This window comes from Hemibagrus wyckioides, linkage group LG20 (genome assembly GCF_019097595.1).
Source record: "Hemibagrus wyckioides isolate EC202008001 linkage group LG20, SWU_Hwy_1.0, whole genome shotgun sequence".
NCBI classification, from domain to species: domain Eukaryota; kingdom Metazoa; phylum Chordata; class Actinopteri; order Siluriformes; family Bagridae; genus Hemibagrus; species Hemibagrus wyckioides.
In genome coordinates, this window is record NC_080729.1 from 17,089,036 (window position 1) to 17,115,551 (window position 26,516).

Sequence of the window (26,516 nt, forward strand, 5' to 3'; positions counted from 1 at the left end):
TCCTGCACTAAGCAGGTGTCAATACATTTGCCTGTACAGATCAGACCCCCCTTTTTCCCCCCAAAGCTCTTCACAGCATGCAGTTTTTTATTCTTATGGGTATAATTATCTTTAGCATTCTCACCATGGCTTCTATATTATAACAACTGATATCTTTTGTCTTTTATGCCATTCTTTTACACAAACTCCATGTGCACTTTAAACTGCAGTTAATTAACTGTAAAATTAAAAAAAAAAAAAAAAAAAAAAATCACCTAAAGAACTAAACATTGAGGTCAGATTTGATGGGCGACAAGAGCCCGGCACGAAGGAAAAGAGAAGGTTCTGGGGGAGACACAAAACCGGCTACATGCCTTCGAAGGGTGATCTGTGGCAAGGGGCGGGGGCATAGAGAGAGAGAGAGAGAGAGAGAGAGAGAGAGGGAGAGAGAGGGAGAGAATAAAAGGCAGAATGTGGTGCAAGAGTTTAACAGAATGAATCTAAGAAAGCCTCACAGAAAGACTGCGAGGGGGAGGGAGAGAGAGAGAGAGAGAGAGAGAGAGAGAGAGAGAGAGAGTCAGAAAGTGGTTCAAGAGTTTAACAGAATGAATCTAAGAAAGCCTCAAAGAGACAGCGAGAAAGAGAGAGCAACAGAATTATTCTAAGAAAGTCTCACAGGGGGAGAGAGAGAGAGAGAGAGAGAGAGAGAGAGAGAGAGAATATGTAACCAGGGAAGGGAAAAACAAAAAACAGGAGTTTCCTCCCTTATACAGCATCCCCAAATCAGTCAGTCCTTTCCAGGGAAAGACCTTAAAAAGTGTCGTATATCCACACTTCCTGCCATTGTTTCCGTTAGGGTTCATAGTCCATGGTGAAGTGTGTATCAGCAACTGTGGCATGTTTTCATGGCTGGGAATCCAAAACAGAGGATGGGGAAAAAATAACAAACCTGTAGAACGGAGAGAATTGATTAATGACACATTTTAGATCCCAATCTAACTCTCCAGGCTCCTAACCTAATGTTCATTTGGCTTTATAGCTCCAAACACACAGAAATGTTTTCTTTTATGTTACAAGGCATTCTTTCATGGCTGTGGAGCAAAACATCACTGATACAAAATAAAATAAATCTAAATCAGCATAGATAAAATCTGTAATAACTCTGAGGCGCCATTATACGTGGTGGAAGATATACGGACACAGTTTGTGTCCAAGTCTGACACGGATTAGTTCACAAGAACCGGTGCTGTGAATATAAAGTCTGTCCTGTGCACCTCCCAGGACTCTTACTGACATATGCACATAATGAACATCCTTTCCACAGACTGGTGGAAGAGTAATGATTTTTAATCGCACCATCCGGCGTCACGCAACTGAAGACATCAGGATGCCTTGCTCATGACAACTTTTTTTCCTTGTGTCCCATCAGCTCTGGCTTTTTCATTAATTCTGTATTTCTTTGTGATCATGCCTATTGGTAAAACACTAAACAAATAAAAAACACAGACAATCTACTGTATGGTTTTTCACTGATTATTTTCCTTCTATAATGACGAGCTATGGCATGGTGCAGCACTTTTCATTGACAAAACAAACTGGCTAATAACAAGGCATCTATTCAAGCGGTGGCTCTCCGGGAGATTTACATAAGCATCGGGAGACCATGATAAATCGTGCCTTAATTGACGGTGTGCATTGAAATCATACTTTAGGGCATTTGTGTTGTGTGTTTCAAATATATTTTGAACAATCTTCAATTCATGAATGATGAATTAATAGCAAAATATCATTCAGGCTGCGCTTGTTTACAAAAGCTCCTTTGTACGATTCTGGGAAAACTGCTCCTAACTGGCCGACTGTGTGCCGTGCATCAATAATAAAGCATTTTTAAAACATTATATTTAGCCTCCCATTCGTGATGCAGGAATCAGAGTGATAAATCCCTCCTTTTGTCCTCTTTCTGTCTCTCTCTCTCTCACTCCCACTCCCAGCACTGTTTATCGCCGAGTGAAGGGTCTGAGTCATCATCAGCAACCACGTAAAGCGCTAATATTCTGGCTCTCTGCAGTGTGTGTGTGTGTGTGTGTGTGTGTGTGTATGGAATCAGAACATCACCGTCAACCCCCCATCCTCCTGCCCCCTGCCTGAGGGAGAAACCCCGGGAAAAGACGGGAGGGGTGAGGCTGAATTGACAGATGGAAGGAGATATGACACAATACAAAAGATGGGTATAAGAAGGAGGGAGGAAGAAATAAAATAAGGAGGGTGGAGTATGAGGAGAGGGAGTGAGTCATCTCGACGCACTGCTGTAGCTTGTCAATGTGAGAGTCGGCATGAGACACACTGCTTCTCATTTAGGCTTGAGTGACACTCTCACTCTCTCTCACACACACTCACACTCCTCTTGTCATTTAGTGACCCTCTAACATTCGCTTAAGGTCTCACTCCATTATAAGTATTCACATGCACACAGGCAGGGTCGCATTTATGTTAGAATCCCATGCAGCGTGAACAGGCGAGTGTTACTGCAGGACGTTTGCAACCTCAAGCTGATGAGCTCACTGTAAACTAAGCAGCCTCCTTGAAAAGTTAATGGGGGGGGGGGGGGGGATGGATGGACGGACGGACGGACGGACATGTGCTGACAAACCGGCGTTATGGTATATTTTCACACTCAAACTTTTATACATGTATAATGTCACGCTTTTAATCTGATGGTAGCTGAACTTTGTCAGATAGTGTAATCCAGTGAGCTAATGGCTGCAGAGAAAATTGGCTAGCTAACTTACCTAATGATCCTTTAAGTAATTTTTACAATAAAAGCACAACCTAATTTCAGATACTTTCTAAATTAAATGAAACTTTTAAATGGATGCACACACACCAATTGCTTCGCTCCTCTCTTTTAAATTGGGTTTTGCTGCAGAACAAACACACACACAAAAAAAAGCAGCACACTTCAGCATTTTTATTATATAAGCAAAGCCTGATAAAGTACATTTATATAGGAGAAAGAGCAAAAACTCCCCCTGTGCTCACCTGTACAGAAAGAGAGAGGCAGGTGGGTGGGGCAGAGGAGAAGGGGGCGTGGTCATTGCTGTTTGCAGGTGGAGAGTTTGCGGATCTTGCTGGCTGTGAACACGCCCTTGCGTGAGGGGTTGGACGAGGAGCTGGAGCGTCGATCTGATTTGGGCTTCAGTGCAGCCGGTTCTGTCCCGTTCAAACAAACCGGCTTCACCGTGGCACGACTCCTCACTGCTCCGCACTCTTCCTCCTGATCCTCCTCCTCTTCTTCATCCTCCTCCTCCTCTTCCACCTGACCTGTAAACCAACATGAACATGTTCGTATACAGAACTATTTTTTAACCAATCACCTTTGATCCTGTGTGTGTGTGTTTACCTGGCACTGTGAAATCCTGAGTATAGATGATGTCATCCTCACCATCAAACATCTCATCGTCCTCCTCCTCTTCACCGTAACCATGGAGATCCTCCAGGTAGGGCACCACAGTCATGCTCCTCCAAATGTCACGGGTCTCAGCGCTGGGTGGGATAGGCACGGGTGGCTCAGAGGGTGGGTGTTTCTTCCTCACCCAACTGCATCCATATAAAAGAGAAGAGTTTAGGATGGAAACTTATCTAGGATGAAATTTTCTTGCTCTCATGATTTCCCACTCTGCATCAGGCAGGTGATCAGCATTCCTAAGCCAAAAGTGCCTCATTAGAGGTTCAGCCTTTGATTACCTGCCTCATGTCTGCATCCCAGCATGTCTCTGACGAGCATTAACCACTCTTGTTAGTCTTCCAGTATGAGCAAATTGTCCGCATGCGAGGTAATCAGGAGCCGAGCTGAGATGCTCTAATGAGGCAGGTAATCCGAATTCCTAGGCCAAAGGTGCCTCATTAGAGCTTTTCAATTCATCCCTTAATTACCTCACATGCTGATAATTTGCTCATACTCAAAGGCTAGGAAGAATGGTTAACGTTTATCAAAGATGTGTTGAAACAGACGGCAGTGGATGCGGAATTTTCCCCGAATTCAAAGCTATTGCTAGAGAAACTGAGATGTTTACCAAAACTTATCATTGCTTAGGTATGAAAACAAAAGAGGTTGGGTCATGGACACATTCGTCTAATGTGAAAAACCTTTTCTTCTAATTAAGTGTTATAATGAAATAATCAGTTTGCAATGTCATATGCTTTTCATGAGATGATCTAAATGATACACGCTTTAGAAATACACAGCACTATGTTTTATACTGATTTCTTTTTCTTACATTGATTTTTGTTATTTTTCCCCACTCTTTCTTACTCCTATCATTCCTCTCTCTATTTATTCTCTACCTCATTCCTCTTTTCTTCTCTCCATCTCTTTGCTCCCATCGCGCATTCTCTCACTTCTCTCAAAAGATGTTTGAAGGTCAATCAGCGCTGCGGAACGTGAAGGCCGCTATTAACAAATCATGGAAATCAAGCTCATGACCTCATGCTTATTTTCAGGTCCTTTGACCATTTATTCTCTCTCTCTCTCTCTCTCACACCACCTACCTCTGCCTCCTTTGCTGCAGCTCAATCCAACATTTTGCCTACTTCTACACCTACGTCCCCCCTCATTTAATCTTGACCCATTTTCTCCTTCTCTATTCTCTTTATTCTGATCCTCTCCCACTCTTCTCTTCTATTCTGACTACAACATTGCGTAACCCACTCTCCTCCCCGGTTTCTTCTCCAGCTCTCATTCCTCTATAAAAATGAATGGCGTCACAGTATGTCTGCTCTGCTCGCATATAATCTAATCTGTAACTGTATTTTCCAGTCCTCTGCGAGTCCACCAGAATGTGCTACTACAAGCCCATCTACTTCAAACAGAAGTGTTTAAGTGCTCATGTGGAATCAAATCATAGCCAGCTCCTTAAATGCTAGGGATGTGGGAGTCAATTCTTGAAAGCGTTGCCATTCTCTCTTGAACGGTTCTGTATTTTTTAGTACTTAATTGCTAGTACCATATTAAAATGTGCCTCAGATTTTACTGCGCCATAAACTTCGGTATTCTATGTTTACAATTAAATCTTTATGCCCGTGTTTCTCAAACCTGATTGGTCAGAAAGTGTTTTTTAAATAAAAAGCAAGTCATAGGTTAACATCCATGTGCTAATACATTATCGTTTCCATGGCAACAGCTCATTCAGGGACATGTATGGAAGATGATGCACATAATCTAAATAATAAATGGATTAAAACGGCGTTGTTATTTTCAGGAAAGGAGATGTTTTTTGCAGGGGTCTCCAGAATCAGTAATTTATAACAGTTAAGTCTTCTGATATACTTTAACATATAGACAAAATAAGAGGGTGCAGTAAGAGGAATAAATAATTATGGCTGTTATAAGTGATAGAAGGACCCTGTTATTTAGGTGTTAAATAAAATGTATTATTGTTTAATTAATAAAAAATGAATAATTGGCAAATTGCTGTGGTTTTAAGGACACAAATTGTCAAACAAAAAAAAAGCCTTAAACATTTTTACTTAAAATATTATGAAAAAAAAAATAATTTAACCCTAATAAAAATAAATAAATAAATAAATAATAATTAAAAAAATGTTAAGCCTAGAGTTTTCACCAAGAATATAATTATAATATGTTTGAAAGGCAGCAAGAAATTTGGAACAAAGATTGAACTTTGGATGCATCAAAAAACTATATATATATATATTTTTTTTACTGCAAAATATGCAGCTCTCAGGGTTGGAACATAATCAAGAAGTTGTAGCGGTTACTAACTCCTATTAAAACACAAATCACAGATTTAGAGAAAGTCCTTTAGTCATTTAACTCGTTGACTTACTTGTGTTGCCTAATTTGCTGTATTGAGAATCTCTTTACAGGATCGTATTCAAGCATTCCTACAAAAACAAGCAAACAGAGTGAGAGCGTTTTCCATATCAGCAAACAGAAGAGCGTAATCAGAGAGACACTTGTAGACACTCTGAATCAGTAATATACAAATGACTACTTGACCATTAGGCTAGCCTCTGCAGCTACCAACCAGCCTCAAGGGCAAGTAGTCAGAGGGATCCACAAACACAGCGTGCGTGAGAATATGAAAGCCAAAGACTGGAACAAGTGATGACACATTGAACAAAAGGAAAATAAAGACCACTGGACAGAGCTTGTCTAGATGATTAACGGTCAGAACATCTAACCGGAGACACTATATGCTACCAAAATATAACTACAACCGTGAGGAAGACAAAGACAGAAAGAAAGAGATAGGTGAATACAGACAGAGAGAGAGAGAGATAGATGGGGGGCAGAAAGTGATGGACAGAATGAGAGAAAAAAAAAAAGAGGTGGGGGTGAAGAACACCTTCAGGGCTACACTCTTAACATAGAGCTGTAGAGTGAAGACACAGAATGTGTAAAGAGAGGAAGAACGCGAGAGAGACAAACCTATGATTGCTACAAAGTGCAGATGAATGACGACGTCAGCGCCTCTTTAAACCGATTTCTAAATGTGTTCATTACAGATTTCAACATTCACGCTGATTTATTTCCAGATTTCAGAACTGGAGTTCCCTCTCCTCGGAGCCAAACATCAACCAGAAATGAGAAGAACATGCACGGAGAATACAATACAGGCTCACGAGGAGAAAATACTCCTATTAAGATGTGATGGTAGAGCGCCATCTACTGTCTGGATCAGTGAAATGCAGCTTGTAGCCTTTAGAACTTAACAGCAACTCTGTACTGAAGGAAACCATGACAAGTAAACCTATTCCGTGCCTTTGAAAGAACATGGGGGGAAAAAAAAAAAAAAAAAAAACTTTTGTTGACATGGACTAGGTGTGTACCTCTCAAAAGGTCAGTCAGCAGAGGCCCACAATCCTCTGGAATAGTGTAGTCTCCCTTTCCAATGTTCTCAAAGAGCTTGTAGATGTTATCCCCCTCAAACGGATACAGGCTCGTCGTTATGTTGTATCTGTTAAAAAAAAAAAAAAAGGAGCTGATGGGTTGTGGCTACCACTAACAAAAATTCTTTGTTATGTTTGCTTTTCATACAAAGCTTCATATTGGATAAAATCTAACCTTTAAAAAATCTTTCCATGCCACTGACTGTCTAATCCATTTTATGCATTTGATATTGTGTATTTATACCACAGCACTGCTGAATTGGTCAGACAGGGTTGTTGCTATAACAGCAGCCTGGACAGCAGGTGTGATCACAACCTGAAGTGCTTTATTAGTGTATTAGACATTTGGTGGCAGCTGCCTGACCCTGTGTGTCACTTACAGTGTGACCCCGGCAGACCAGATGTCCACTTTGAACCCTGAAAAGGTGTCCAGGCCATTGGCGATCTCGGGTGGCTGGAAAGCCGGCGAGCCCTGACTCGTTCGACAGGTGTCATCCTCCGCAAACGGGTGGAGCGCCTAGAGCGGGGTGGGGTCAGAGTTCAGACAAAAGCACACAATCGGCTCAGAGAAGCAACAATGCAAATACCTCGGCGTCAATGACGTAGTAGCAAACGTTCAGATGGAAATGACTCATACTGGCATTAAGGAATTTTTCGAGGGATTTTAGAAGTTCAGCCTGCAATTAGCAGCAAATGACCACTCTAGTGCTCACACACATTTGGTCAAATGTCAGCTCTGAAGCTCCAGGGGCTTTAACAATCATCATTTGGCTCTGTGACTCAAAGGTCACGCTTTTGTTAGGGACTCTAGTGCATGATGTGGCTCACAGTCGAGAATCTGTAACAAGTCAAATCACTACCAGAACAACTGGATTGATTTTTCATTTAACATTTAGGGAATCATAAAGACAAAACATGAGTCACGGATCGTGAAAATGTATTTTAAGCCCTGCTTATGTATTACAACGCAGCTTCTTTTTTTAACCCTGTGCAAAAGAGACAAACAAAGCAACAAAAGTTCATCTCACCTCTGCTACGCCCAAGTCGGAGATCTTTAAAGCGCCATCTGTGGTCAGCAGCAAATTCCCTGGTTTAATGTCTTTGTGAACAATTCCCTGGCTGTGCAAATATTCAAGGCCATCCAAAAGTTGGCAAAAGTACCTGCGATGGGGAAGAAAAAAAAAAAAAAAAAAAAAGCAGCATGATCATGCTTCCTCTTCTAGATTCAAGTGTCAAGAGCAAAACATGTTCTCTCCTATGTAAGGTATAGAAAACATTTACAAAAAGTACCATGAAACATTCCCTGAGTAACATCATGCTGAAGGTTTATTCCGAACCAAGCTATGGTTAGTTTGATTTTTTAAAAGGGGGGTCTCACCCGTGAGCTTGAAATACTGGAAACCTTTTCTCTGGAACACTATCCAACATTTCCTGCATGCCACAAACGCAGTACTCCATTACCATATACGTACCAAAAGAGTCAAGGAGATTAACTCATGATTGGGGAAAAAAAAACTAATCCAACATGTTTCTATTTCAGTATTGCCGAAAGTTTTGGGACACCCCCCAAAAATCAATGAATTCATGTGTTGTTTTTCAGGGGTTAGTTCCAGAGAAGACCTGGCTCTCAGTCTCCACTCCAATTCATCCCAAAGGTGTTCTATCGGTCAGGACTCTGAAGTTCCTCCACACTATCCATGTCTTTATGGACCTTGCTTTGTGCACTGGTGTGCAGTCATGTTGGAACAGGAAGGGGTCATCCCCAAACTGTTCCCACAGAGTTGGGAGCATGAAATTGTCCAAAATGTCTTGGTATGCTGAAGTTCCTTTCAACCCCTGAATTCAATGATTTGGAGGGGTGTCCCAAAACCTTCGGCAATATAGTGCATTTAAAGCCTACACTAATACATCATGACACATGTCAATTTCTATTTCAGGTTATCGTTAGTGTTTTGGGCTGAAAGTCTGTAAGCAAGCTGCTGTAAAAAAAAAAAAAAAAAAAAAAGCCTTAGTGTCTGCAGAAAAGAAGATTGCCTCCTTCGAGCTATAAGCCTGGATAAAAATAACCTACTGCAGTTCACGTCATAGAGTTATAGGAGTTATACATTACAGGCTAGAGCTTTTACTTCATCATCAACTAATTAAACAGAAGTCATTGTACATTTCAGTCATTTATTCAGTAGGGAAAGACTATTTATCGACTAAAACTGCAAATCCCACTGGCTCACATGTAAAGGTACGACACGTACCTAAAATCATTTAAGGAAAGTGACTGCATATAAAAAAAGTGCTGTAATAAGGCCTAGGTGTTTGTTTTTCATTCTACAAAATGCAGCTATTTACAAAAAAAATAAAAACATGACAACTGTGGTTCTTGACCTGTAGTAAATATCTCTAATTCATTGCACAGTTGCTCCTTTATTGATTTTTTCTATAGAGTATAATATTAAAGAGCAACAGTGAGGATTTAATAAAAATATCACTCTTATTTCAGTCTTTTCTGCATTTAAAGAAAAGTCTGTTACTAGAATAATGCATCACACACACACACATGTTGAGACATGACTTGCTTTAAGAGATGCTGGGGTTGGGGCTTATTTATTCCACAAACTCTCAAAGCACATCAAAACCCCAAACTATTTGGAGGTCAGAGGTCAGGCTATGGTGGAATCTTGTTTATCTTTCAGCTATAAAGTCAAGCGGAAGAAAATCCAGAAAAACACGGTCGTGATAAATACACCGGTCACCTGTGTAGTTGTGTCTTAATAGCCAAGTTGTGCAAAACTACTGCACGTGTGGCCATAGTTTTAAACTCCAGGTCTGTTTTATCCGTTTCATTTCTTTTCCTGAAAAGTGTTTCAGCATGTTTCAGGGTGTTACTTTTACTGGCTTAACTGAAATCCAGTACCAAACACCAGTGTGGGAAGGCATCAACTAGTATAAAACCTAAAAAACAAATAAATAATAAAAACATTACTACAGTGTCCAAATTTAGTTTCTAGAACCTTCTATAAAACACACATTTCACACCACACTGAAGTCCGTTCATCAGCTTCGCACCAACACAAACACCATGTGCTTTTTATACTCGTTTTAAGAGAAGCCGTGTGTGAACATGACAGAAGTAACAGCACCACCAAGGGCAATGTGTGAAAACAGTGATGCGATAACACTGACGTCAGCAGGAAGGGGGGAAATAAATAAATAAAATAAAATAATTTCCTGTATGTAAAAGGATATATTTTCTGCTTCTCTTCATTGTACAACACATCCACCAACTGGATCACATTTTTATGCTGTAGTCTTCGTAGCAGCTGAATTTCCCTGAAAAACAAACACAAAAAGACAAATGATTAAAAACGTGTATTGAGGTTGGATGTGCAAATCAAGCTTTTTTTCCCCCCATTCTGTAGGCCAAAAAAAAAGGGAAGAAAAGTACCTTTTCTCCTCCATTCTGCATGAGTCTAATGTCCAGAAAAAGTATAGCCTTAAGGATGTATTCGTTTAATTAATTCCAATTACCCTGGCTTGAAATTGAAGCTAATTGAAATAAGGAATTTATTCACTCTCTAGCAAATATACAGCACAAAATGAATTTCTTTCAGGGAAAGCAAAGCCAGTCAGTCGATGAAACCAGTGTGAAAAGGACACCAAGAATGCCAGCTTTAATTTATCCCTCTATTCCCCTTTACCCTGGCTTTCTGTGTTTTTTATATAGTGTTGCTTGTAATACGATTTTCTTGATTATTAAATTATATTCCATATGTAAATAGTGCAATATCACAAACTCGGTGCTTAAAATCGTTGATGTCCAGACGATTCAGGTTATGGATATTTACGACTGGACAAAAGCATTTACTTTATTAAATGATCAATTAAATAAATCTAAACTAGGTAAGTGATCACAACAGGACTTCAGATGTATGCACACACACACACATACCACAAGCGCTGATGAATTTTCTAGAACTGCAGCACTGCCAATAATACCAGCTGTAATAGAAAGTTTATATGAAATGTGAAAATTAATCAACACCTATTCAGAATAGGTTTTCAGCAGACGTGCGATTTTCTTTACCGGAGCTAAAACAATATTTGCCGAACACAGATTCAGGGCTTTTCACAACCTTGCTCTTCTGGTTCAACGTCATTCAACCCGTGACACATACACACAGGTGAAAAATTAAAGGAAAACCCAAAATGAATGCATCTTGGTATGATGTTTGAGCCATCATGAGCCGCTGCTCCTCGACAATTTTCTGAAAGTGTACTGGCGCAACAGACGCTACCCTTTTCTGAGAAAGAATAGTGTAGAAATAAAAAGGAAGAGGATGAACATCACAGCTGGCGTCACACTTTGAACAAAGACCGTTGAAAACGAAGCGTATGGGAAATGACTCAATACATTTACATTTCCTCCGCAGGTTGTTAAGGTCACTTTGCCGATCATGGCTGAGTCACACGACGAGGCAAACGACCCCTAAAATTAGGAAAGATCATCATTTTATACGTTTCAGTTTCTAGTTAACAGTTTTTTTAAATACCTCTTTTTGTTAAATGGTGACAAAAGAGGTCATCTCATGCATCTCGTTACTGAATTTGAAGACATTTAGTGACATTTCGGTTTCAGCCACACTAAAGAGAAGGCCAAGCTTAATGCCTGAGGTCAGTGAATTGTTCCTCATACAATAAACAGTGTATACAAATGAAGCTTACAATACTCCACACACAGGTCAGACCTGCAGAGATACTGTGGTTTCATAGTGACCTTTTAAATGAGTTTAACCAACGGCAAAAGGACACACACTATATTGCCAAACGTTTTGGGACACCTGCCTTTACATGCACATGAATTTAATATGGATTTTGCCCGCCCTTTGCAGCTATAACAGCTTCAACTCTTCAGGGAAGGCTTTAGACAAGGTTTAGGAAGGTGTTTATGAGACTTTTTGACCATTCCACTAAAAGCACATTTGTGAGGTCAAACGAGAAGGCCTCCGCTCTAATTCATCCCACAGGTGTTCCATCAGATTGAGGTCAGGAGAAAAACTACTCCTGCATTCAATTGATTTGGAGGGGTGTCCTAAAACTTTTGCCAACATAGTGTAATTTTATCTACAAGTTTAGGAATGTGACCCTGGTTCAGTGATGATGGGACGGTGAGGAGGTCTGGGGTGCAGATGTTCTTCCAATTCATCCCAAAAATATTCATTGTGGTTGAGTAAGAGTCAGGGCTATGTACAGGACACCAGAGTTCTTCCACTCCAACCATGTCTGCATGAAGTCTGCTTTGTGCAAAGGGGCATTGTCCAGTGAATGTTAGAGCATACAAATACTTCTTATAAAACTTTGTGGCAAATGATCTGAGGCAGGCTTACTTGATTGTGATGGTTAGGTGTCTGCACCAATCGGGCATAATATTATGACCACCTGCCTAATATTGTGTTGATCCCGCTTTCGCTGCCAAAACAGCCCTGACCTGTCGAGGCATGGACTCTATTAAATCCCCTGAAGGTGTGCTCTGGTATCCGTCACCATGAGCAGCAGATCCTTTAGGCCCCACCTCACAACTTACAGGAGTTAAAGGATACTTACAAGACTTAAAGGATAGTTTTGATAGATACTGACCACTGCAGACAGTCGTCTATCCGCCATCACAATTTAGCCCTTGTCGAACTCGCTCAAATCCTTACACTTGCCCATATTTCCTGCTTCTAACACATCAACTTTGAGGACAAAATCTTCACTTGGTGTCTAATGTATCCCACCGACTAACAGGTGTCATGTTGAGGGGATCATAAGTGTTATTCACGTCACCGGTCAGTGCTCATAATGTTATGGCTGATCGGTGTACTTGCCCATCAATTGTGCAAGAAACTTACTACTTCAAAAAAAATAGTTAACATGTAAGTGATTTTCTTCTCATTTTCTAACCAATTTAGTCAATCAGGCAGGGTGACTTGATGGATGCTTCCTCTGCGCCGAGTGAAGTCGGCCTCGTGTTTTAAACTTCTGCTCGTGGTATGAGTTATTGACCCTCTTCCACCTAACAGACACCCAGAATCGGCTAATGTTGCTCTGATACAGCTCTGATTACAGAGAGGACAGTAATGGCAACTTAGATTCTTGGCTGTGAATCCCCAAGGCCACCATTTTTATTAATTTCTTCACAAATTCTGTCCTGTAGGGAAATATTTCACTATAACACATTAAACCTTCGCGCTTAAACTATGTAAAGAACCTGCTCCGGATGCAAACTTAAGAGATCTTGAACTGCTAAAAACAAGTAAGTAAAATTGGTGCACGGGTACTCGGATCCTTTGTTAGTCAATATAGTTTCATTTATATCAAATCTGATCTCTACAGAAACTAAACTTAAGAGGAAACAGCGGCTCTCGAATTACTAATGAATCGTCAGATCCGGAGCCGGGACGGTCGGAGCAGAGAGAAAAGACGTGCAGAGCGAATTCTTCTGTAGCTTTCCGTTATAGTTCACACTGCTGACTTGTTTCCAAAAGCCAAAAATAGCCACAAGGAGTTGGGTGATGGTGCAAACACAAACATGAAAACACACACACACACACCCGGAAGGTTATCTGCCTATCAGCGAGTTCTGTCAGCTCCAATCATCAACAATGTGTTAGAAAGAAGTCATGCGGTGCACAGCGACAGCACTAACTAAAACTTATGTGCAATTAAAACACTTTAATTACTAGAAGAATTTTTTATTTCCATTGTTTACTGCAAATAGGTGTCCAAAATACTTCAGTGCATGTCTTTTGCAGTTTTCATTTGACTCTTTTGTGCAAAAAAAAAGAAGAAGAAGAAAAAAAAAAAGTTCTTCTCAGACCTAACAAACACTGAGAAATCTTCACTACGCGGTCGTGAAAAGGCATGAGGTCATGGGAAAAATAATCAACAGGGTGAGATTTTGTGGCCTGAAACGAGAGGGAGTAACTGTTACCACCCTGAAAACTATTTCTCCTAGAACAGCGTGTCCTCTAATATCGCTGCGATTTACCGATTTGGAGTCTATTAACAAACAACATGCTGTTCTTCTTATCCATTTATTGTCTATGGAAACCAGTTCCTGTCGTCGCTTGCGTTATAAGAACTATAAACACACGTTATAAATCAGAGCTGTCGGCTGTACGGATTCCTTTCCTGTTACTTTGTTTTTACAATCTTTGCATTTGACCCGTGCACCAGTTAAGACAGAAATAGAGCCTGTTTAGAGCCTATTTCTTTACTGGTGCAGGCCATTATGTTTAATATCATGATCCTCCCGAGTCACGTTGATGTACTGGTGTTAATTCCGAATTAAAAAAAATAAGCTTTCCAGCTCCCGCTTTAGTCTACTGACTTGGGCCCTGTTCGACTCCACCTCAACATTCCTCTTACACCACCACGAGAATGGGAGCTGTTATGCAATGCCGGTGTGTGTGTGTGTGTGTGTGTGTGCCAGTCAGGGCACGCTGCTTTTGGAAAGAAGGAATGCTAATTGTTGCTGTGAATGAGGAGACTACTATGGCATCCCAGCAATCCATATAAGGCTAAGTATAGCTGATTTTTGGTTCCCTTGCTTTCACTGTGTCTCTCACGCTCTGCATCTCCATGTCTTTCTGTCTCTCTCTGTCTCCATGTCTGTCCGTCTCTCTTCATCTCGATGTCTGTCTAGCTCTCTCTCCATCTCCATTTGTCTCTCTCTCTTCATCCCCATGTCTGACTCTCTCTCTCTCTCTCTCTCTCCATCCCCATGTCTGACTCTCTCTCTCTCTCTCTCCATCCCCATGTCTGGCTCTCTCTCTCTCTTTCCATCCCCATGTCTGGCTCTCTCTCTCTCTCTCTCTCTCTCTCTCTCTCTCTCTCTCTCTATCTCCATGTCCGTCTGTCTGCCTCTCTTCATCTCTGTCTGTCGGTCTCTCTCTCCAACTCCATGTCTATCTGCCTGTCTCTCTTTATCTCTAATGATTGTCTGTAACTCTCTCTTCATCTCCATGTTTGTCTGTCTGCCTCTCTCTTCATCTCCATGTCTGTCTCTCGCTTTCTCTCATCTTCTTACATGCAGCATGACCTTTTCATCTGATTAAAATCCTAACAATGGAACGTACACACATTAACAGCCATCAAGAAAAATGCACCTTTAACAACATGATACTGAAAGTGAATTTTTTTCCAATAAAATAATATCTATAATCTCCATTCAACATGAACTCTTCTAATTACCAGTAACGATCCATCTCTTTCTTGAACATGCACCAAAACACACAAACATGAACATTTTCTGATCTGGTCTAAACCCTCGATGCTATTTAAAGAAGCCCCCGAGGCTCCACGCGGCAGCATTTTAATTAAGCCTCGTGGTGTGATTAAACTCAGAAAATTCCTCTCTATACGAGTTGGGGATAAAAGACAAAAAATTTTGGCTAAGAACATTAGGAAATTAAATTGGTGAGCAAGCCAGGAAGGAATTCTGCAGTTTGTGGTGTAAACAAGTAAACGGAAAAACCCTTCGAAGCCTCCGCTGTTTGGATGCCGCATTGTCGGAGGATAAAAGAGGAAAAAGTGTTTTGTGAGTAAGCTTAAAGGGAAAAACTCCAGCATACCTAATTTTTATCTGCTGTTTCTGTAGCTTGTGTGTGACTACCCTGGACGAGAAGTAATACATCTCTGTATCGAGGACAAGAGAAAGAAAGAAACCTATATGTGTGAGTCTGTTGGAGAACCTTCACTGTTTTTGTTGCACCTTGCAGGCTGCTGCACTTCTCCGATGATGGACAGTTACGGCTTTAGTGCTGAAACGTGATTTCCTTTTTTTTTTTTTTCCTGCTGTCATCAAGAAGCAGGCTGCAGCAACATGACCCCCAAGAGACAGAGAGAGAGATATATATACAGAGAGAGAGAGAGAGAGAAAACACATCAAACACAATCAATAGCTTACTTTTTCACATTGGCCTCTCCGTTAGGGATTCTCCTCAGCTTCTTCTTCTTGAGGATCTTCACAGCTCGCCGACACAGAGTCTCAGAGTCCAGCATCTCCTTCACCTTGCCGTAAGATCCCTCACCCAGCAGGTCACCCATCAGGTACTTCCCGATCAACTTGGCACGCTTGCGCCGCGGCTGGTAGATCACCTCAGTGGAGTCTATGCGGTGGATGAAAGTGTCCATGCCCATGAGCTCGTTATCAGGCAGGTAGCCTGGGTGCTGAAGATCCCCGACACTCATCTTCTCTTGCAGTCTGCCTTTCCCTTTCCCCTCACGTACTCCCTAAGCGCTACAAGGAGATGTGGTCTGTATCTCCGGTTCTGATTGGCTGGGAAATGGAAAAAAGCTACTAGAACAGCATCTGAAAGACTTGATACTTGATTGCAACAAAGGTGCTGCTTTTAGGTAGGCTCAGGTAGAACAAGGATGTAAACATGAGTAGCGCACGAGTGCAAAGGTAACAATGGAGGGTGCGAGGCAAAAGGCCACAGGTCCAGTGCAAACAAACCAAAACAAACTAAACAATAAAAAATAATCTTTCACCAGACTTTACGGAGCACTGGCCTTTTGTATCCAAAATACACTGTCCACTTAGAGGCAGGCATTAGCCTACATTTGGAATGACTGGACCCCTACTCATCTCTGACAACATAGCCAGCTCAAAGTGAATCAGTTCAGGAATCCTCAAGCCGTCTGTCTTGGGTATTCAGGCTTTTCCTGCTGGACAACGTCAACGTCCTCTAGCGCATCAGGTCCATCGTGACGTGCTGCATCTTCACACTGATACAAGTAGGTCCAGGTTAATAAAAGCAATTCTTTATCCTCTTTAGGACCCCCAGCACTGCAAATCCCAGTTCAAAGAGCAAAAACCTGGAAAGAAAAAATCATAATCAGCAAAGTGTATACAGAGCTGATAACTTCTCAATTCTGACCGGTAAGAAGGTGTTGATTAATCTTTTAAAACAGCGGCCATGACAGCGTCTGTGATTCAAAGCACAAGTTTATAGTAATGCGGTCATTCACAGGGGCTTGCATATGCAAGACATGCCACATAATCTACACCTGATTTTAAAAAGAGTGTGAAATTGTTTCATCAAAATATATATGGTGATGCTTTCGGTATGGAGATGTAGTCCCCAATACAAGTTTCCCACCACAGGAAAGTCTCAGAGGAAAGAAATCTGAGAGTTTGATGAAGGAAAGGTTGTTTATAGCTGCTATAAAATAACAAACCTGTTTCATGTACGTTCCCAAACCTCAAAAGTACATATAAATGGATAAAAGTATAACATGCCATGCTCTACTAAAAGAAAAAAAAACCTTGTAGGTTTAGTGCTGTGGTTTATATACAGAGAATAAAATGAATGCTGAAATACCATTGAGCCATTGATTATTTTCCTAAAGCAGCATGAGCCTGGAGTGCTTTATTCCTTCAATGATCTTTCATTACACAGAAAACTACCGAAATGAGAGAATTTCTGTATAATAATCGAATAGACACAGAGTTTGGTCTTAAATCGCTTTTATATTGTTTACCAAAAACAGAAGGTGTTTTAAATCAGCTTGATAAATACAAATAGGTTTGTAAACCCACAAAGCAGGCTAAGGTTAACTTAAACTTAAGCTTAAACTAGCTCGCTATCCACGGGTAGTTATTTACAGTTAACCAAGCAGCGTTAATCATATAAAAACAACCCATTTAAGTGCAAGGTTATCCATCTAATCCACTAGGTTTTAACTTGAAATCGTCGTTAGCTCGGACTTCACAGCTAATCGTCACCTCACGAACATTTATTCCGACTTGATTTAGCATCTTTTTATAAACCTTTACCAGAGCAATTTATCGGCCCCCCCCCCTTTTTTTTCGGGGTTGAAACTAATTTACACATGTTCGGCATTTCACCTCTGTACCTATTGATTTTGTTGTCAAGCTAAGGTAACTGTTAGCTAGCTAGACCAACCAAGCAGCAAAAATAAGCCGGGTTGAAGTAGTCAAGAGCTTAGGACTCCGTAGCGATCATATTTTGGTCAAAAGACCAAGTTTAGGCTAGTCTTGTCACCTAGCTAGCTGGGTTTACTCACACACACACACACACACACACACCGCTAAGCTAAGTGGCTAACCGCTAGTCAAACAGTCATTGCACCACAGAGTCGTCGTGCCGAACGCAACGCAAAAAACAGCGAACAAAAGTCTCACCTTAGGTTGTAATACTAACAAGTGCAAATACTACACGGAACTCCGATTCGCCTCTTTCCAGCGTGTTGTCACCGCAGTCATATATCTCTTCTTCTGCTCTGATCCTAATGCTGCAGCTGCTTCAAGGTAGCCGCCATCTTGTTTACCTCCCCCCCGGTCCCTCTCAGCGCGCAACTAAATGCCAACTTGCGTCAGTGCGCTAGCAATCGCTCGTAATTACGGTTTTCTGAGTTGCACTCCGCTTTATATATATTTACTCTATGTTTGCGTTCATATTTCACACCCCCAGTTACACACTCCATAGGTTAAACTTGACCTTTTCAAATTTATGCTGCATGTACATATCCATTTACACTTCCTCCACATGTTACACCCCCTTTATATTTACACCACATCTGACACTCCCATTTACACCCTACTATACATTAGTTTGCTCTTTACACTTCCTTTACGTTTACGCTTCCCTTTAATTTTTACACTACATTTACACTCCTGTTCGCAATTCATCTAAGTTACAAAGTTATGTTAAACTCCTATTTATATTTACACCACATTTGACACTCCCATTTACACCCTACTATACATTAGTTTGCTCTTTACACTTCCTTTACGTTTACGCTTCCCTTTAATTTTTACACTACATTTACACTCCTGTTTACAATTCATCTAAGTTATGTTAAACTCCTATTTATATTTACACTTCCATTTGCACTTCCTCTGTTACACCTCCTTTATATCTACACTTCTATGCATTAGTTTCGTCTTTACACTTCCTTTACGTTTACACTTCCCTTTAACTTTACACTACGTTTACACTCCCGTTTGCAATTCATCTAAGTTATTAAGTTATGTTAAACTCCTATTTATATTTACACCACATCTGACACTCCCATTTACACCCTACTATACATTAGTTTGCTCTTTGCACTTCCTTCATGTTTACACTTCCCTTTAATTTTACACTACGTTTACAATTCATCTAAGTTACTAAGTTATGTTAAACTCCTATTTATATTTACACTTCCATTTGCACTTCCTCTGTTACACCTCCTTTATATTTACACCTACTATACATTAGTTTCCTCTATAGACTTCCTTTACGTTTACACTTCCCTTTGACTTTACACTGCGTTTACACTCCCGTTTACAATTCATAAAAGTTACTAAATTATGTTAAACTCCTATTTATATTTACACCACATCTGACACTCCCATTTACACCTACTATAATTTAGTTTCCTCTTTGCGCTTCCTTTACGTTTACACTTCCCTTTAAAATTACACTGCATTTAGACTCCTGTTTACAATTTAGGTTAAACTCCTATTTATATTTACACTTCCATTTGCACTTCCTCTGTTACACCTCCTTTATATCTACACCTACTATATATTAGTTTCCTCTTTACACTCCCTTTACGTTTACACCTCCCTTTAATTTTACACTACGTTTACAACTCATCTAAGATATGTTAAACTCCTATTTGTATTTACACTATATTTACACTTCCTCTGTTACACCTCCTTTATATTTACACCTACTGTATTTTTCACATTTCCTTTACATTCCACTTCCTTTTATATTTAAACTACATTTACACTATCCTACATTTTCACTTTTATCTTTATACTGGCTCCCCACTACATTTACACTTCCTCTGTGGTACACTCTCTTATTATTTATGCTCATATTTACACTTTTTCCAACATCTTACACCCCTTTTTTATTTATTGTACATTTGATACTCCCACTTTATACTTTCTCTGCATATCACCCTTTCTGCTGCCTTGTACTGTTTTCCTCTTTACATTTCCTCTACATTTTACACTTTCATTCACACTTCCTCCAAATATTACAGTTTAATTTTTGCATAAGCGTACACTTTTATACAACTTACTGCTTTACACTTTCTCTATATGTTACTCTTTCTTATATTTAAGGGACATTTTTACACCCTTTTACAGTCTCCTTTATTTACTCAACATTTGCTCTACACCTCCTCTATATATTACACTCCCTTTTTATATTTACACTGCATTTTACACTCTATATCATTCCATTTTCATTTACCTGATGTCCCGTTCCTCTTTACACATCATCTACATGTTTACATTTTCTTTTACAACCCATTCCCACTTGCTTAACAGGTCCCACTTCCTGTTGCACTTTTTGAAATGTTGCATTTAGTTTGTGCAAATTTTTTACTTTCTGTACTTTAAATCTCGATTTCCACTTCCTCTACATGTTACATTACCCTTCAATATTCCTCTACAGGCTATTCCTCCTTAGTCTTATAGGCTAATTTTTCTATTATCAGCAAAAGCTTCTCCAAATAACATGCTATAAGTAATTAATTGAGCAGCCCTGAGTGCAGGAGCTAGCACTGGCTAATGCCAGGCTTATCTCAGCTCCTGTGGTGGCTCCTTTTGCTTAGCTGGCTGATCTGGGTTATATTTAACAACTGTAAACCCTCGGGAATGGCAAGCTGGAGCTCCAGTTACAGTCCTACACGCCATACCCTTGTAAAGCTCAAGACAGGTTGCTGATCATTCGGTATTGTAACGAGATGACAGAAAGAGGCTAATCAATCACAGAGCAGATTCATGACTTATTAATATATTTTCCATAATAGCCGGTGCTTTTTATTATCAGTAAATGGGTTTTGGCTTACATGTTTTAAAAATAGTTCAAAATCAAAATCAAACATTAGCCAAAAATATGACTGTGTCAATCATGGCACAATAACCTGAAAAAACGTAGAAGACACAGTGCCGTAGCAGTGTATCTTCACCAGTTGGTGCCTCAGAGCTCAAGCGTTCATGGTTCAATTCTGAGCTTGGGTCACAAGTGGGTTTTCCTTCCAAAAGCAGTACTTGGAGTCCACTATTTCGATGCTGGATTTCTTATTATTGGGATTAAACGTTGTGTAGAAAATAATGAATGCAAAAAAAGATCCTGCTCTTTTGTTTTTAGGAGCTAACAGAGAAAGCTGACTGTTATCCATCAGCACATCAGTTTCCGAACTAGCAATGTCACCCTGTCACACTTGCTAACTCCTCAAAATCAGAATAACTGCACCAGAATCATTAAACACATCACAAATATTTTTTTTTAACATAAACACATTTAATGTCATTCATGGAGGGGGTACATTTACTGATATAACATGCTAACATTCGAATTAGTTTTTAACATCAGATTATGTGGTCACTGGGTATAGAGTATTATGTAACTTCTTTGTTAGCATGCTAGCAAGATAATATGGCTCTTTACATAGCCCAAAGCAAACGATAATATAAAGTTACAAAGAATTATATTAAACCACATTACTCATAATACGATGAAAGATTGGATTAGAATAAGAATTGAACTGCTAACAGCCACAAGGGGGCGACAGAGACGGGGGTAAAAAAAAAAAAAGATACTACGCCATTTTGGAAAGTTTCCACGTGGAGCTCAGTAACACAATCCGGCGTTACCCAGAGGAAGATTCTAGGTTTCATGTCGTAATAGAAAGATTTCTGTCCTTTGTCAATGTCCATTATGCCCTCTGGAATACATTTTGAATATAAAATCTGTATCCAGAATTTATTATTTCTGTCAAGCTGCTTTATGACAATGTCTACTGTTCAAAGCACTATACAACACTTGACCTAACAACACTTGTGTCATTTAGGATATACAAATTACTAAATGTTCCTAATAAAAGAATTTCAGGGGCTTTAATAGTTTATCTGGCGCATTTTGCTAACTTCCAGTGGCATTTTTTTTTTTTACCATAAGCTCCTGTTAGCTTTTCACCCTGTTGTGCAAGCAAGATTAGCATATGCAGTAATAATAAAAGAGATTATTACCGTAATAACAACACTGAAACCGTTTTGGCGCTCACAGACTACATATGGAAACAGTACAGATTTTGCTGTATGATCAGAGTGATACATGATTAAAATATGTGATATTTTTTGAGTTACTGAATAGAGCAAAGGTTGTTTACCAAGCGATCTGCTCCATCGCGAGCTGCATTTGCAACAGCTGCTGTCACAGCCCTTGAACGCTCTGATCCAAGCATTGGAATCAAATCGGTTGCAAAGCTTGAGGCTAATAAACTAGCCAAAAGTGCACGTGAATACGGAATTCCCAATTGAGCCCCTCCATAAAATATTACAAGGGACATCAGAATTTTTAAATAATTGTCATTGTCTAATAAATTATTTTGAATCTCATTTGAAGCCTTTTCCCTCTCCTCTTGGTCCCTCCTCTGCTCTTCATCCTTGACCCATATTTCAAGCCTCTGCTTTTCTTCTTCACTTTTCTTTATCATCATCACCTGCTCTTCCTGTAAATTAATTAGACTGTTCTTTTCTCTCTGCAGACGAATGTGCAGGTTATGTAGTCTGGCGGGATCTCTATGCAACTTTTGATTTTCGTTTCTTATCTCAACTGTTAATTCGTTGATATTTCTCTGGATCTGCTTCCTGCGTCTTTGTATCTCTTTCTTATTCTCCTCAAGGTCTTTAATGATGCTGGCTCTCCGACGTTCAGCAATCTGCCGTACTTCTTCCTTTGCCTTCTGAATTGATTCATCCAGTTTCTCTTGCTTTTTCTGTTCCAACATATCTTGTACCTTGTCTACAACTTCTGTTTCCCGGTTGGTGAAGTGACGGTACTCGTTCTCTTCCAGCAACTCATCCAGCTTCTTCAGGAGCTGATTCACCTGGTCCTGGTTCTTTGGGTTCTTGTTGTTGAAAGCCAGGAAACGCCCACCAAATCGTGCAATTAGATCCTGGATTCCCTGGACCTGTTTTGATATAAATTGCTCAATTGTCTCTCTTTCCAGCTCATCTGCACGGGTAAATATGATGATCGTGTGGTCACTGAAGTTCCCCTTGAAAACCTTCTCAATCATATCTACAGTCTGCTGCTGCTCCTCTGTGAAGCGAGCGATTGGTATGATGAGCAGAAACGCATGTGGTCCAGGTGAACACATGGCCAGACATCTTAGCACTTCCTCTGTTATATCATTTAGCTCAAGGGAGGTGTCAAACCAGCCAGGAGTATCAATCACTGACAGGCTCCGCCCCTGAACTACTCCCCATTCCTTCTGGCATTTTTTTGTCACTGAGCTCATACTTGGTGCAGATGGGAAATATTCTTTATCCAAGATGGTGTTTCCAGTGGCACTTTTACCTGAACCTGTTTTGCCCAGCAGCACCAACCTCAGCGGGACGTCTCTGTGTGGACTGGAGTTCTTGAACTGGGGACGCCTCATCTCTGGATGCTGTTGTGGATAGAAAGGCAAATGGTGTGAGGTTTGTTTCTGAAATGATTTGAATGTGCATGAAGCTTATTAACATCCATATTTAAATATATTGCTTCTGTGCTAGTTACACCACTTTTAAAACTTTATGATTAATGGATCTGTACTCTAATTATAATAACTGTAAATTGTCTGTAATAATGAAGTATAGTATTCCAGTATCACCACACACATCTTTAAGTGGCAACTACAGCATTATTGTTTAGTATGTAAAATGCTGGTTAGCATTTTTCATACTAAATGGTAGAGGTTAGCATTAGTTGTTCCTGAGCTTACAGAGCTGTGGTAGCTCAGGGGTTAAGTGTTATATATATATATATATTACATGAATATAACTGAGAATGATTTTGAAGCCTTTTAGACACTGTCCAAATATATTTGGTGCAAAAAAGATTCCCTTTATTTATTTATTTGTTTGTTTCTTTGTGTTTCTTTGTTTGTTTTTTGTTGTTGTTGTTTTTACAAAGTCTAACAGATTATAGTATATAGTATATTAATAGCAGTAAACACTTGCCCCATTCAGAGGGGTCACACTATGTCATTTAATCACATTTCTATGAACTCTGCTGAATTTTATTTTCCTACAGGAAAAAGGTGCAAATACTCTAAAGTGAGCCTGGCATTTACAGGTCACTGAGGAAAAAAAGGACACTATAATTTTAGATGAATAATATTTTTCGAGGTATTGGATATTTGGTCTGAGTGAACAGCAACCTAACCAATCACAATTACTCTATGTGGGATTTTATCAGAGCGAATACACTGTGTTAAACCTGTGGAACCTTTATGGAAAGCCTGGGATGTTAACATTATGTTTTAAGAGTGTGAATGAACTAAATTAGCTAGCAGATTGAACCTCTGTTATCTTGTTGGTGAAGTGACTGTTCTCGTTCTGTTCCAGCAACTCATCCAGCTTCTTCAGGAGCTGTTTCACCTGGTCCCGGTTCTTTGGTTTCTTGTTGTTGAAGGCTAAGAAATGCCTTTTGTATCGTGCAATAAGATCCTGGATTTTCTGGTCCTGTTTTGATATAAATTGCTCGATTGACTCTCCTTCCAGCTCGTCTGCACGGGTAAATATGATGATCGTGTGGTCACTGAAGTTCCCCTTGAAAACCTTCTCAATCATATCTATAGTCTGCTGCTGCTCCTTTGTGAAGCGAGCGATTGGTATGATGAGCAGAAACGAATGTGGTCCAGGTGAACACATGGACAGACATCTTTGCACTTCCTGTGTTATCTCACTTTGTTGGCCTGAGGTGTCAAACCAGCCAGGAGTATCAATCACTGCCAGGTCCCGTCCATGAACTACTCCACACTCTTTCTGGCATTCTTTTGTCTCTGAGCTCATGCTCAGTGCAGATGGGAAACATTCTTTATTCAAGATGGTATTTCCAGTGGCACTTTTACCTGAACCTGTTCTGCCCAGCAGCACCAACTGTAGCTGAGTCACTGAGGACTGGACATATCTGTCCAGACTGGAGTTCTTGAACTGGGAACGCCTCATCTCTGGATGTGGTTTTGGATAGAAAGGCAGACGGTGTGAGGTTTGTTTCGGAAATGCTTTGAATGTCTGAAAAAGAAAAAGCCAGTGATTATATACTGAATCTTCAAAATCATTCAAACATAAATGCATAAAGCCTATTAATATCTATCCATTTTCTATACTCGCTTTATTCCTAATTAGGGTCTGCTGGAGCGTAAGGCAGGGGTACACCCTGGACAGGTCACCAGTCCATCACAGGGCCACATATAGACAGACAACCACACACTCTGGCAATTTAGAATTACCAATCAACCTAATTTACATGTTTTTGAACTGTGGGAGGAAATCGGAGTAAACCCACGTAGGCATGGGGAGAACATGCAAACTCCACACAGAAAGGCCCCTGCCTGTTTCTGTACTAGTTAACAAGTTACACAACTTAGTACATATATCTGGCTAGTGTGCCATTACCATTGAATGTATATGTGAGTGAACAACATGGTAACATTTACTCACACTGTGTGGTTTAAAACCTAAATTTGGTTGAATAGAGAGTGACCTCTTGTCTGCTTGTACTGCTTGTGAAGACTAACCTGCTTCATGCAAAGAGCACAGTCACAGAGAGTTATTACTTGAAGTGCAACACAAGATGGCACACTATTTCAGAGTGGAACGTCAGTGTTATTGACTAGTACGTAAAATGCTAAACTGTAGAGAGCTTTGAGTAATAACTGATTGAGCTACACACATTTGCTAGCTAGCTGACGATGGCTGATCCTTCATGTTATGCAGTGTAATAATAAGTCATTAATGTAACTTTCCAACTGAAAATGTAATAAAAATGCTATGGTCATAAAATCAGAAGTAAATTGATGTAAAATTGATCTTATGTGAGATTCCTTTAATCATTAAGGACTATTTTAGTTGGAGGAGCTTTGCATAAATAACTTAAAAAGCATTTGAAGTTTTTTTTTTTTACTTTACATTTTGGATCCAAATCAAGATTTCTTACATTATTGTGCTATAATAATAATAATAATAATAATAATAATAATAATAATAATAATAATAAAAACAACAACAACAACAACAATAATAATAATAATTATTATATCAAGTGTAGACGATTATGAATTATCTTACCTTTTACCAAATAAACAAATTAAAAATGACGTTATTCCTTTCTTTTTTCTTTTTCTTTTTTACTAGTCTCCCTGTTAAGCCATTAACTGGTTCCGTTCTCAGACGACGGAATATCTGTGTCTCTCTCTCTTGCTCTGTCTGTCTCTGTTTCTCTCTTGCTCTCTCTCTCTCTCTCTCTCTCTCTCTCTCTCTCTCTCTCTCTCTCTCTCTCTCTCCTCCTAAGTTTCGTTTCACCGAAAGCTAACGGTACTGTGGAAAGCCACTGGGGCCAAAAGCAGAGAGTTGGTACAGGACACCTGCCAAAGGAGTTTCTTTCTCACCACTTGGTTGTATTGGTTGTATTTTACAGTTTCCTTCGACTGTAAACATATAATACTCTTTGAATTTTGTCACTCATGCTGTTTTTCCATTAGCAGATTAGATTAGAAACGTTGAGGTAGATGCAGTGTCTTTCAGTGGATGACTGTTCGGAGTAACCAGATTTGAAAATGTTTTACCT

The 26,516-nt window shown here is 39.9% G+C and overlaps 2 protein-coding genes across 2 annotated transcripts; both read right to left on the minus strand.

Moving 5' to 3' along the window:
- Nucleotides 1-154: 154 nt before the first annotated feature.
- On the minus strand, nucleotides 155-18,426 carry stk11 (serine/threonine kinase 11). Its single transcript, XM_058418035.1, has 11 exons — nucleotides 18,077-18,426; nucleotides 15,833-16,746; nucleotides 10,132-10,215; nucleotides 8,270-8,359; nucleotides 7,920-8,052; nucleotides 7,272-7,408; nucleotides 6,832-6,959; nucleotides 5,826-5,883; nucleotides 3,380-3,576; nucleotides 3,019-3,300; nucleotides 155-928 (listed from the first exon to the last, which is right to left on the minus strand). Exons 2-10 carry the CDS (start codon nucleotides 16,114-16,116, stop codon nucleotides 3,071-3,073), a joined length of 1,341 nt encoding a protein of 446 aa, XP_058274018.1. The 5' UTR covers nucleotides 16,117-16,746; nucleotides 18,077-18,426; the 3' UTR covers nucleotides 155-928; nucleotides 3,019-3,070.
- A 2,748-nt stretch (nucleotides 18,427-21,174) lies between these two features.
- Nucleotides 21,175-26,176, minus strand: LOC131371231 (GTPase IMAP family member 8-like). Its single transcript, XM_058419095.1, has 3 exons — nucleotides 26,018-26,176; nucleotides 24,248-24,961; nucleotides 21,175-23,352 (listed from the first exon to the last, which is right to left on the minus strand). Exons 2-3 carry the CDS (start codon nucleotides 24,893-24,895, stop codon nucleotides 22,042-22,044), a joined length of 1,959 nt encoding a protein of 652 aa, XP_058275078.1. The 5' UTR covers nucleotides 24,896-24,961; nucleotides 26,018-26,176; the 3' UTR covers nucleotides 21,175-22,041.
- Between the last annotated feature and the right edge of the window lie 340 nt (nucleotides 26,177-26,516).